Source organism: Danio rerio, chromosome 17, assembly GCF_049306965.1.
Source record: "Danio rerio strain Tuebingen ecotype United States chromosome 17, GRCz12tu, whole genome shotgun sequence".
NCBI lineage: Eukaryota > Metazoa > Chordata > Actinopteri > Cypriniformes > Danionidae > Danio > Danio rerio.
The window spans coordinates 33151604-33164363 of NC_133192.1; the positions used below are offsets into that span (position 1 = coordinate 33151604).

Here is a 12760-nt window from a genome sequence, read left to right on the forward strand (position 1 = left end):
AGTGCAAAAAAAAAATGTTTTGGTAATCTTTAATCAAAGTCTGATTACTTGCTTATGCATTTTGAATGGCGGTCCTTCTCTATTGACATCAGTTTGATATCCTTAAGCACGCCCCTCTTGCAGTTAGTTTGCAACAAGGCAATGATACTTACTGCAAGCTGATGGATTAATGAGTAAGATCACACGGAAATAAAAATTCTGTTATTAATTACTCCATTATTTATTGTTCCAATCCCCCAAGACCTTTGTTACATATGTGAACAGTCATCTTTACAGACTTTTGTGCACAAAAAAACCCATGAAGAAAATGTTTTGAGAATGATTTTGGTTTCTTTTCTGGACTTTGAATATCTCTGTTGCTTTGTATGGAGGATGAGGGAGCTCACGAATATCATCCAAAATATCTTTATTTGTGCTCTGAAGATGAACGTAGGTAACAGAATTAAAACATGACGGTGAAAAAATAATAACAGAATGTTCATTTTTGAGTGAACAAACTCTTTAAAGTTTACTTTTGAAGGCAAACGGAGGTTCAACATTCACATACTGCTGCTAGAAACTTCACGTTTTACTTTGATACTGTATTTACTATTGTCCCATTTGGTAGTCGTGACTGTCTAATACAGCATGTCTCACAGTTTTAACTCCTATAGAAAAACCAGCAGATGGACAAAAAATGGACAAAAACACACAGACTGAGAAACAGCTTCTTCCTCAGAGCGGTCTCCCTTTTGAACTCTGCCCCCATCTGATCCCCCCCCAAAACTCTGCTTCCACTATCTATTTATAACTTAAACTTCCCATAATTACTGCACTATTTAATATTTGCACATTTTAAATTGCACATATTCATCGCACAACAATCAACTTATTCATCTTGAATTGTACATACCCACTGTACATTTGTAATTATGTTCATATCTATCTGCATATTTCTGATTAATAATAGCAACCTGTACATATATTCATCTATTGTTAATCCCTGTTTATTGCTAATACAACCTGTATATCATGTTCATAGTACATCCATCTGTAAACATTACCCATAGTTTTTCTATATCTGCACTTTATAACTTATTCCTATATCCATTACTTGCTGCTTTTGCACTCCTGGTAAGACCTAAACTGCATTTCGTTGCCTTGTATCAGAACAAGTGTAATGACAGCAAAGTTGAATCTACTCTAATCTAATCTAAATGGTGTTATGTGATCATTCAACAACTTCGAGAGTTACCGACCTTCAATGGTCACAACATCTCTGAGGTTTCCCTGCTGGGACAAAGGTGCTGCTGCAGCAGCGTCTCCTCTGCGTTTATCGGGTCTCTTCACCACACTGACCGTGGTTTGACCGCCTGCTGCTAGAAGCTCCCGCTGCTCCCGGAGCAGATCCGCCTCACTGTCTGCGGGCTTGGGGCGCCGCAGCATCCCGCTCTCCTGAAATAACACAGGACAGTGTTATGTATTAGACGAGAGTGTTAGCAATAATAACGATTCAATACCCAGCCTTGAAATTTGACAGTGCATCTTGAACTGAATGACAGTCTGAAAGTTTTCTTATGTCTTGGAGTAGATGATCAACACATGCAAATGAACTGAGCTTTTAATATTACTAGTAACGTTGGTCAGGTCGTGATCATCACAAACATTACTTATATACATAAGTTAAAGAATTATTCCGTTATAGGAAACCTACGAGCTTTATGTCACGGTCCTCCATGAGCTGAATTTGTACACTAAACACATGTAGAGTTTACAAACGTGACACCATTTCCGGGTTATGAGTAACCCTTGCAAAATAAAAGCCACTTTGATTTAAGAGTGTAATAAAATATTACACTATTTATAAAATAAAACTATTTTGTTTTACTCCGTCATGCATTCTTGTAATTAATTATTAATTAAATTATTATTTAATTTACATTTTATAACATCCAATATAATATCAATTATATTATTCGTTCATTCATTTTTTTCGGCTTGGTCCCTTTATTAACCTGGGGTCGCCACAGCGGAATCAACCGCCAACTTATCCAGCATATGTTTTACACAGCGCCTATATTAATTATATTGCAATATATTAAATTATAATATAAGACTAATACTATATTATATTATGATATAAGACTCTTATATATAATATTATATATATAAGACCCATGAGATAAGTTCTATACATAAATAATTTAAAGACATTATATTTGAAGAAACATTTTCTTAGAAGCTTAATTACAAAATACTGACCTAAAATCCCCTTATATATCTACTCCATATTATAACTAATTTCTAATAAATAACAAGATACTGGTATTAAGCTTAAAGTTTAAAGGCTTTACGAGGTTAATTAGGTTAATTAGTCAATTTCGGTAGCCAAGTCATTGTATGGTTTGATCTAGGCAGTTGATAAAAAAAAATGCTTAAGGGGCTAATAATTTTGACCTTAAATTGTTTTGTTTTTTAAAAATAAAAACTGCTTTTATTCTAGCCTAAATAAAACTTTCTCCAGAAAAAAAATATATATATATATTATAGGAAATATAGAAATTTTCCTTGCTCTGTAAACATCATTTGGGAAATATTTAAAAAAAAATAAATAAAAAAATCATAGGAGGGCTGATAATTTTGTATAATTCAACTGTGTATAGGCTATTCATTGCTATTATTAATAGTATTATTTTATATTACATTATAGCTATTATATAATACTTTAAAAATATAATTAAACTAATATATTAATGTAAAGAAGAAAAGGGTTAGGATTTAGTGATTTGCATAGAGGTAACGTTAATAGGCTAGCTTTATTACAAATGCACTGTCTTAAAATCACTATCTTTCCTTTTATCACTTTGTTCAGCATCAGTGAACTCTATAATTAAGTCCTATATACATGTTGATAATATCTTCACACCAAACTATTTGTGACAGATATATTTTTTATCTGATAACTGTTTTAATTATTATTTTAATTAATCGATCGCATATAACATTCAGTAAGATCATTACACAAACACACCAAGGCATCATGGGTCTCCACCAGACTTTGGAGAGCAGTTTTTTCCTCCGCAGTCTCCCCGCGGTCTCCGCCCCCCGGTCTGCCTGAATGGGAACACCCAGAGCGGGATCCCCGGCGCTCCTGGCATCCATCCCAAGCACAGCACAACCGGGTTGAACAGCGTCCTTAAGCGGGGTTTCATTGAGAAAAGCGGCGCACACTGCAGATAACATATTTGACTGCAATGTTCCACCTGCCGCAGGATGTTGTCTCTAGATCTGGAAACTGATACTACTGCGGAGGACACGGCGCCGAGCAGCCCGGATGGTGGCGCGGAGACACCGGCCAGTCTCGATGTGCTGGAAGAGGTGAGATTATGGTGACTGCCATCAGGACTAGATGTACCTTAGTCACGGTAGAGAGGGCATTTCAGCATTACAATATCTCCCTGTGGACCACTACTATCTTAAGGACTGGTCGAAAAAGTGTGGCTGAGTTTGAGAAAACACAGGTTGGATAATAATCACTTGCGTTTGTTGTTTAAAGGCTTAAAATTCCTCTGCTTGCAAATGATGCATAAAGTTTATTGTGCACAAGTTTTTGTCAGCATCAGATATCTTACAGAATATCTGATAGCAGATATGAAGTATCAAAGGATGCAATATTTAAATATGATTTTAGCTGTATGGTGATTTTATTTATATATATGTGCATTAAAATCAACACAGTTTGATTCCACAATGACTTCCTGAGGTCAAGCAGATTTAAAGAAGGAACTGTATTTATACATCAGGTGTAGCCAGGTCTATAAATGAGTTGTCATATTCTGCATCCGCAGTTTATATGATTTGTGCATTGATCAACATATCAGGAGTGCACTGCTGTGATTATGCCATTGAGTGCCTGCCTGTTAGCTAGAGAATCTCCCTTACTGAGAGAGTCAGATCAGAACTCTGTTTTAGATGATACCTGAAAAAAAACACTAAACGACAAGACGCTGATTTAAGCCTGCATCTCTGATATTAAAGTTATTGGTGCGTATTGCCTTGTGGAGCCTTTTGGCATGGCCTGCCAGTTCTGTCCCTCTGCTTTCACACAAATCCTGCTTGTGGGTACTCAGAACTATGATTGGATATTATATTTTTAGGATATTATTTTTTATTCTTTATCTAAACCAGTTTACACTGTTCTTAGAAAATAACTCTTACTATATTTATTTACACATCCTAATTGATGTTATATGACTTTTGAAAAGAAAATGTTAATTGCATGTGATTATAAATTTAACAGTATAAAACTATATCTATATATATATATATATATATATATATATATATATATATATATATATATAATTTTTTTGTTAATTAAGGACACATTAAAATGATCAGAAGTGACAGTAACCTTTTAGTTAATATATCAATATTTTATTTGAGATACATGCTGTTAGTTTTTGCAAAAATCTAAAGAAATGTTTTACAAATGACTTTTTAGGCATAACATATGACATTTTAAGCATTACAAATGACATTTTAAGCATTGCATATACACTTTAAGCATTACAAATTACATTTTCAGCATTAAACATTACATTTTAAGCATTACAAATTACATTTTATGAATAAATATTACATTTGAAGCATTACATATACATGCATAAGCATTGCATACTAATATTTTAAGCAATACCAATTACATTTCAAGTATTATAAATTACATTTTTCAAACATATGAACAGGAAAAAAAAGATTTCCAAACATTTTAAAATCAAATTAACCAAATAAATTTAGAAAATCATTAAAAAATATTTTGACCAGTACTTTATTTCAAAATGTACTGTTTATATTGTTGAAATCATCAGGTGTGTAGAATAATTTATATCTATATTTGTTTAAATATCTATAAAAATTTAAATATTTCACAAGACAAAAACAAAACTCAGCCACAGAAATCAAGTAGGGATCTGTTTTTTTATAGGGATCACCAGATGACAAGCTGCTTTAAATATAACTACTTAATATTGTGCCACAGTAAACTACCAAACAAAATCAGTGCCCTCACATTCGGCCATCATCAAGTTTCAGCTGTAATCTGCTTATGCGTCTTATCCATAACCATATTACACCCAAAGTTTCACTTATCCAGTGGACATAAGTGAAGATAAGAGCTGTTTTTTGACTGCATGCTTTTGAATGGCTGACTGTTAGCTCTGTCACAGTATTCTCTTTCATGTGGGATTTCCATTATTGATGTTGCACCTCGCTCTCTCCACTTTAAAAGCCTTTCAACCCTTATAAATATCAGAAGTGGTGGTATTAGCTGCTGGGATGTACAGACACTTACTGAACAACAAAATACATTCTCAACTCATACAGAGACCATGAACATGAACCTCAAATATAAATACTCAAAACACAATCTTCTCAAATGTTTGTTATTCAGTTTATCTTAAAGTATAATTCAGGGAATGTACAGAAGTACAGTAGCTGACGTTTTGATCACAGTTTGTATTCAGTAACTCACTTGTAGAACGAGTAATGATTAAATGTACAAATTCAGAACTAGAAACAAACCCTTTTTTCCACATATAACAACTGCTGTGCAAAGCTTTAGAGGTGTAACAAGTTCAGGGCTACACAAAACCATTGCCGAGACACTCTCTTGCACTTGCAGGTTTTCAGATACAAAATAATCCATTTGATAGATTTCGTCTGGCATTGATTTAAGACTCGAGAAAAGGTGGCAGTGACATCCAGCATGTTTTGTTTCAACTCATAATAGCCTAGATACACAACACCCTATCATGTTCACATTGTGGGAAAAAAGGGATGGGATTTTGTAATTAAAATCACTGGCAACCAGTTTAATACAGGCCAGATGTCTAAAGCAAGGGAGTGCTTGTTTTAGGCTTAATAGACATAATCTGGAGTCTTTGTGTCAGGATGTACTATAGGTAATTAAGTCTCAACTGAAGGATTGCAACAAATCCTCAGTCTTGTCAGGGCCCACTTTTCCCTACAAAGATCTATAGCCTTCTAGTCACATTAGGACTCACTGTCAGTGCCTTGTCTGCACTTTATTTGAATCAGACTCAAATGAAACCCTGCCTGTTGTAGTATTTTATGTATTTTACCTGTATTTTTATTAGAAAAGTAAAAAGAAGTTACTTTTTATTTTTTATTACATATTGATATTACATTTATTTGTTTTGTTTCCTTTCAGTCGTCCTTTATTTAACTGAAACTGCATTTAATAATTGTAGTTTAATTGAGTAATAACAACACTGATCTGTGATGTATGCTGCTAGAGTAAGGAGTAACTAACAGGCCAACAGAAATATTCAAAAATTCTGTACACCAGATATCCCATTACAAGCCTCTTATTTCCAAAACATCATTAGCTAGTTACCTTGGCTTGAGTCATTGAAAGCAGACTATTGCAGTTATTAATTCAGTTTTTAAATAAGATAGTTCTGGTCCTTGATTCTGATTGGTTGAGCCACATTCAAAGCTGTTCTAAAATACCTGCAAACAGTGAATGTTTCTGGGGTGCATTTCCCAAAACCATTGTTAGCTAACTAAGTTCCGTCTTTACAAACACAGTGCGTTGTTCACCTCAAGAGCTTTAGTTAGAAGCATAATTCTTGGCTGTGTTCTATTCCCCGTTATACCCCCTATGTCCTATTAATTTAGAACATTCTAACATTTAAACTTAAGTCATCTCTTGTGTAATTTGCTTTCTAAGGATTTTTAAAGTTCAGTTTTGGCAATCTTCATATTGACTATTATGTTCACTTCGTAGTGCACTTTGAAAACATTTATGACATTTTGAACACAGCTGTGGCTCATGACGAAAGCTATAGGTGACCTATTATTATATATTATTAAAAATTAATTTTAAGCTATTATATGTCTCCAAAGCTTGTTAAAACATATATATATATATATATATATATATATATATATATATATATATATATATATATATATATATATATATATATATATATATATGTATGTATGTATGTATGTATGTATAGAATAGAATATGAGATATTTCACTTTAAAGACCAGGAAAAAGAATTATTCTTTGCAATAAAAGTGACATTATTGAACACACACAGGAGCCTGAAAACAATGCAAATTTGTTAGAGGAAAATGTCAGATGGTATTTAGAGGTTTTTGCATCTGTATATATATATATATATAAAGCATACATTAATGCACAGTGGTACAGTGGGTAGCATGATCGCCTCACAGCAAAAAGATGGCTGGTCCAAGCCCCACTGGGTCAGTTGGGATTTCTGTTTGGAGTATGCATGTTCTCTCCATGTTTGCGCGGGTTTCCTCCGGGTGCTCCGATTTCCCCCATAGTCCAAAACATGCGCTATAGGTGAACTGAATAAACTAAACTGGCCATAGTGTATGTGTGTAAAAGAGTGTGTGGATGTTTCCCAGTGTTTGGTTGCAGCTGGAAGTGTATCCGCTGCGTAAAACATATGCTAAATAAGTTGGTGGTTCATTGAGCTGTGGTGACCCCTGGTGAATAAAGGGACTAAGCCAAAAAGAAAATGAATAAATGTTTTCTTATTCACAGCATTCATATCATGTCTATACTTTCTGCTTTACAATATGCTTATTACTGTTTCTCTTTCTCATTGTTCCCTGTAGCAATGGCCGATAAAGCAGTCACTGAGTGCCTCTATGTGCCGCGAGACTCATTGGCGTTGCCTCCTCCTGTCATTGCTCATGTACAGCTGCCTGGGAGCTGTGGCCTGGTGTCAGCTCACACAGGTGACCAAGCTGAGCTTCGATTCCTCCAGCACGTCCCTTACAGCCTCAATGAACTCTCTCAGAGGAGGAGGTCGCTCCATGATATACCACGACAGCCCTTGCTCTGATGGTTATGTCTACATCCCGCTGGCCTTCCTGCTCATGCTCTATGCCGTATACCTTATGGAATGCTGGCACTGTCGAGCCCGCAGTGAGTTACAATGCAAGGCCAATGCTGAGAGTGTGTATGAAAGAGTTTTGCGAATGCGCCAAGCCCGACCTTGCGTTTGGTGGAAAGCCATCAGTTACCATTTTGTACGTAGGACTCGACAAGTAACGCGTTACCGAAATGGAGATGCCTACACGACCACGCAGGTTTACCATGAGCGTGTAAACACACACGTGGCAGAAGGCGAGTTCGACTACAGCCGGTGTGGAATGAAAGATGTTTCACGCAACTTACGTGGACTGGAAGGTCACGCGGCGACGCGGTTGCATTTCTCCAAATGCTTCAGCTTCGCGGGAGCAGGACCTGAAAATGCATACCTCAATCAGCGTGCCAGGTTCTTCTCAGAAATTGAGGGCCTTGATGACTACATGGAAGCCCGTGAAGGGATGCTTTTAAAGAACGTCGACTTTAAAGAGCACCTCATAGCTTATGTGGATCCTGACCAGCTGCCGTGGTACACATCACGCGTCACCTTCTGGATGGCAGCTCTCCTCATGCTCTCCTGGCCACTGCGAGTGCTGATTGAGTACCGGACAGCATTTGTGCACTACCAAGTTGAGAAACTATTCGGATTGGAGTATACAAACAACAGCCCATCTCCAGAGGGCGATGACACCACGAGGAACAATCGCTATGGCCTTCCAAGAGCAGAAACGGTGGACAGTACAGAGCTGGAATGGCACATCCGCTCAAACCGCCAGCTTATTCCAAGCTACTCAGAGGCCATGCTGATGAACCTGGGGGCTTCTGGGTCAAACCACAGAGACAGTATCTCCTCCAACCGCTTACTGTTGGACAGTTGCTCAACACAGAGCTACGGGACGCTGGTGCAGAACTGTGAGCACTGTTGCCAACAAGAAGGAGGGGAAAGGCGGCCAACCATCAGCTCCAGCTGTTCCTCCATCTTCTCTCGGCACACCTTCCACTCGCGTTTGTCCCTGGACACCTCACACTTCTCGCTCTGCCGCATGTATGGCTCCAGACGCACCGTAGGACTGTGGAGAAGCCGCAGTAGCAACCTAACAGAGCGATGCTGCCCTGACGAGCAGTGCTGTAGGTCTTACACCAGTCAGCTGGCTCTCAATGACAGCCCACCAAACTATCAAGACGCTCGATTCTTTCCAGTCCTCATAGTACACCGGTCTGAAGGCTGCGGAGAGTCCTCTGAGGTCAGGAGGTATTATGTTCGCAGAGGCTCCTGTTGTGTGGAGACTTCAGTTTAAAGAGGTGCTTTACCTAAAGATTTTAATTTGCTGTAATTTACTCACAACCAGGCCTTTTAAGATGAAAACTTTTTCTTCAGTAGACAATTACAAATGTTTTTTTTAGCTGAAACTGTGGTCATTAGAGATTTATAATTGAGAAAGACAATATTGTTCCTAAAAATGGTGCACTATAAAACCTGATAAGTTCAAATTATGCAAAACAATTGTGGAAAGCCTCAAATAAAACTCAACATTTGTGTTAAATCAAATTTTTCTACCATAACAACATGTTTGTAGTGAGTGGTACAGCGTACAAGTGGCTGTCATTAACATTTAATTCAGTAGTTTCCAAAATCTTCTATTAATGTACTATCAAAGATGCTATTTATATGCCCTTATATTATGACAGCTGGGAACCATGCAATATATAAAGTTTTAAACTAGGTATGTCCAGATCTGATCACGTGATCGGGGATCGGGCCCAATCACGCGGTTTAAGGCTCGATTGGAATCGCACGTTACCTCCCAATCAGGACTCGAAGATATATATATTAGTGCTGTCAATTGCTAATATTTCACAAGGATTCTGACACATCAACGTGAAGCATATGCTTTACAAAAGTTGCGATTAAGGGGGAAACATGTCAAACTTAATAAAACATTGGAGGGCACATGCTGAAAAGCAGAGGAATGCGCTTGTCTTTGACAGCGCGGACTTCATCTGGCACTTTCTGAGTACATTTACTTGGACACCAATACTCCGATTTTAATATGATTAAGATAATAAAATTATTAAGCGCTTACCATGTAAAGGACCACCTTAAAGGACCACCGAGTCAAAAAATGCAGAGATTTTTCTTTCCAATCGCCATGCGGTATCAAATTCCATTAAAACAAAAGTCAAAAGTTAAAAATGAAACACCCGCAATGGCATGAAACTCTGGAGGAAACGCTGGATACCCTGGTAATGCGACATTAATTGTTTTATACTGAAACTTGTCTTCAAAAAGTGCTTCCTTGGTCTTATCCATTTTTTGCATGTTGAACACACGTCTACCACAACAGGAAGTAAAAAAACCTGCAACTGCGTACATTTTTTCAATTTTTCAAATTAATCGCATGCGTAAATTCTCAAATTTTGACAGCACTAATATATATACAGCACTAATAGCACTAATATATATATATTGTCTTATTTAATTCGCTAATTTTGACAGCACTAATATATATATTTATATATATATATATATATATATATATATATATATATATATATATATATATATATATATATATACATACATTCTCATTATTTTTTTAACACTTCTATAGTTATGCGGTGGCACAGAGTTAGACTTCTATCTTGACAACGCGTGTGGCATGACATGACATGATTTGCTTGCAGAGACGCTATTGGTTAAATGCCGGCAAAGTAGAACATGGAAGCAGCTTGAAGCGGAAAGCGCAAGTATGTCTGTGAATAAAATTAATCAATAAAGTTGTAGACGACAACATTGCCATAGCAAACTGTGACATATGTAAACTTAGGATTGTCTGCCGAGTATTTTAAATTGAGGTGCTATTTGTTTTTATATTAGATTTTTTTATATTTACTGTTGCACTAAAGTTAAAAAGTGAAGAATTGATGTTATTTATTACTTGATTGTTCAAGCTACCTCACAGAAGTGCTCTGTTTGTTAACAGTTTTTTTGAATATTAAATTAAGGTGAATTAAATAAGAAATAAGGAACATTCTGGATCTGTTTCGTCGCTCTTCTTTATTTTTTTTTTTTACGTACGATACTCAAACTTAAATGACTTCGACTCGGACTCAAGGACAAAATAACCTGATCAGGACATCCCTATTTTAAACAGTGTTTAACCATCTCAAACACACCACAGGCTCTACACTTCACCACAATGATAAGCTTACAAATTTCAAAATTGAAGAAACCTTAAGAAAAATGTAATTCTCATTTAAATTACTCTGTTATTTTGTTAAAAAATGAAAAAAAAAACTTAATTTTAATTCTTAATTGTCATCATGCTGGACCCAAAGCATGCTGGGAACTAGAAACCTAGAAATTCCCCCTAATACACAAAACTTTTGAGTTCATGTCACTTATTTCAATACAATTAATTTTTACACTGTTGTAATGACTCATTTACCTTCACTGTTTGACACTTTTGGTTATGACATGCAGCTGAAAAGTCGCAAGAACTGAGCTCACAGCTAAATATTAACCAAAAAACCCTGAATAAGATGGACAATATATTTACATGTTTGATATTCACTTGAAAAAGGAACTGAAGAAATGAAATGCCACCAAAAACCGTTAAATTATGACATCATCCAAAGCCCTCTGTAATGTACCGCCTGCAGGGGGATAGCTCAGATATAGCCAACAACCAAGCTGAGGCAAAATGCAATGTTAAAGCGGCTACAAATTACAACATTATCGGTTAAGTTCAATCTTTGAGATTTGAATTCTAAATTTACTGACTTGATAGAAGCTGTAAATGGCATTAAAGTGACTGTTACAATCGCAAAGAATCAGTGAGGCAGAAGAGAGAATCTCCCAGATTGAAGATGATGTTTAAAAAACTTTACTGTTTAGTTTTACAGCTTATCCTGGATGCTGTAATCTACAAGATGGTAAACTAACAGTGTCAGTTCAGCTTTACATCATTAAGTGATAAGAAACTCCAGACTGTTGTCAGTAACTTAAGGACAGTTATTAAACAGAGTATTGAAAGTAATAATGAAAAAATATATTAATGCTTCATCATTTTGCCTCATAATAAGACATTGTCAGTATTGTAGTTTTGCTTATGTTTTTCCTCCACTCTCCGAGTGTCTTTAGTTTTCCTTTATTGATTTTTGAGCAGTTTTAGCTAAAAGTCTACATTAATGTCCCACAGAAAGAAATAGAAACCTGTTTTAGAATGGCCTCAGTGTGAGTAAATTAACAGCAACTTTAGTGAATAATTCAGCGACAGAAAAAAATGTAATAACTAAACCTAATAATTTGCACTATATGAAGAAAGTGGACTTGGTGGCTGTTTAGTCCCTCATGAGGAACTGCTTGATGTGGAACTGATGGAGTGTATCCTCATGAACTCTGTTTTGCTCCAACAGTTAACACATGCAAAATTAGAAATGTGGCTTATTGAGTGCAGCACTAAAGACTCTTTTAGTTTACATTTGAATTTTAATTAAAGGGCTGGGTTGGGATATACTGTACGTCAGTAGAACCAGCTCTTCATACTCTTTAGTAACAGCTGACTGGGGAATATATCACCTTTAATAAATTATTTTAAACAAAAATTAAAGGAATGTGTTGAATTTAGGTCAAAGATTAATTGCTTTTAATGAATGTTTGTGGTCACTGACGGACTGAAAGAAAGAAGCGTCACTGTGACTGGCTTTCTCCAAGTGCATAGGAGAGAAATAAAATAACTTCCATCTTGCCTTTGTTCATAATTTGACATACGTTTAAATATGTTTTTATGAATTACCATTAATACATATACAATGTGAAGCATTAGTATGGGATTTAAAACA

At 36.0% G+C, this 12760-nt stretch overlaps 2 protein-coding genes across 2 annotated transcripts in view; one reads left to right on the forward strand and one right to left on the reverse strand.

Moving 5' to 3' along the window:
• Positions 1-1763, reverse strand: part of rpap1 (RNA polymerase II associated protein 1) — a 45062-nt gene extending 43299 nt beyond the window's left edge. The window contains exons 1-2 of the mRNA XM_003200358.6: positions 1694-1763; positions 1239-1434 (exon numbers count right to left, since the gene is read on the reverse strand). Coding sequence (XP_003200406.3) covers positions 1239-1434; positions 1694-1717 — 220 coding nt within the window. The 5' untranslated portion in view covers positions 1718-1763. The remainder of the gene's footprint in view (positions 1-1238; positions 1435-1693) is intronic.
• A 1328-nt stretch (positions 1764-3091) lies between these two features.
• si:dkey-13p1.4 lies at positions 3092-10104 on the forward strand. The gene is made up of 2 exons (XM_005158830.6): positions 3092-3357; positions 7660-10104. Exons 1-2 carry the CDS (start codon positions 3253-3255, stop codon positions 9211-9213), a joined length of 1659 nt encoding a protein of 552 aa, XP_005158887.2. The 5' UTR covers positions 3092-3252; the 3' UTR covers positions 9214-10104.
• The last annotated feature ends 2656 nt before the right edge of the window (positions 10105-12760 follow it).

Excerpts from the sequence above, each read along its gene's own strand:
- si:dkey-13p1.4 (XM_005158830.6), top strand. The coding sequence starts at position 3,253 with ATGTTGTCTCTAGATCTGGAAACTGATACTACTGCGGAGGACACGGCG. Across the intron at positions 3,358-7,659 it reads GTCTCGATGTGCTGGAAGAG|CAATGGCCGATAAAGCAGTC; the intron begins GTGAGATTATGG and ends TGTTCCCTGTAG.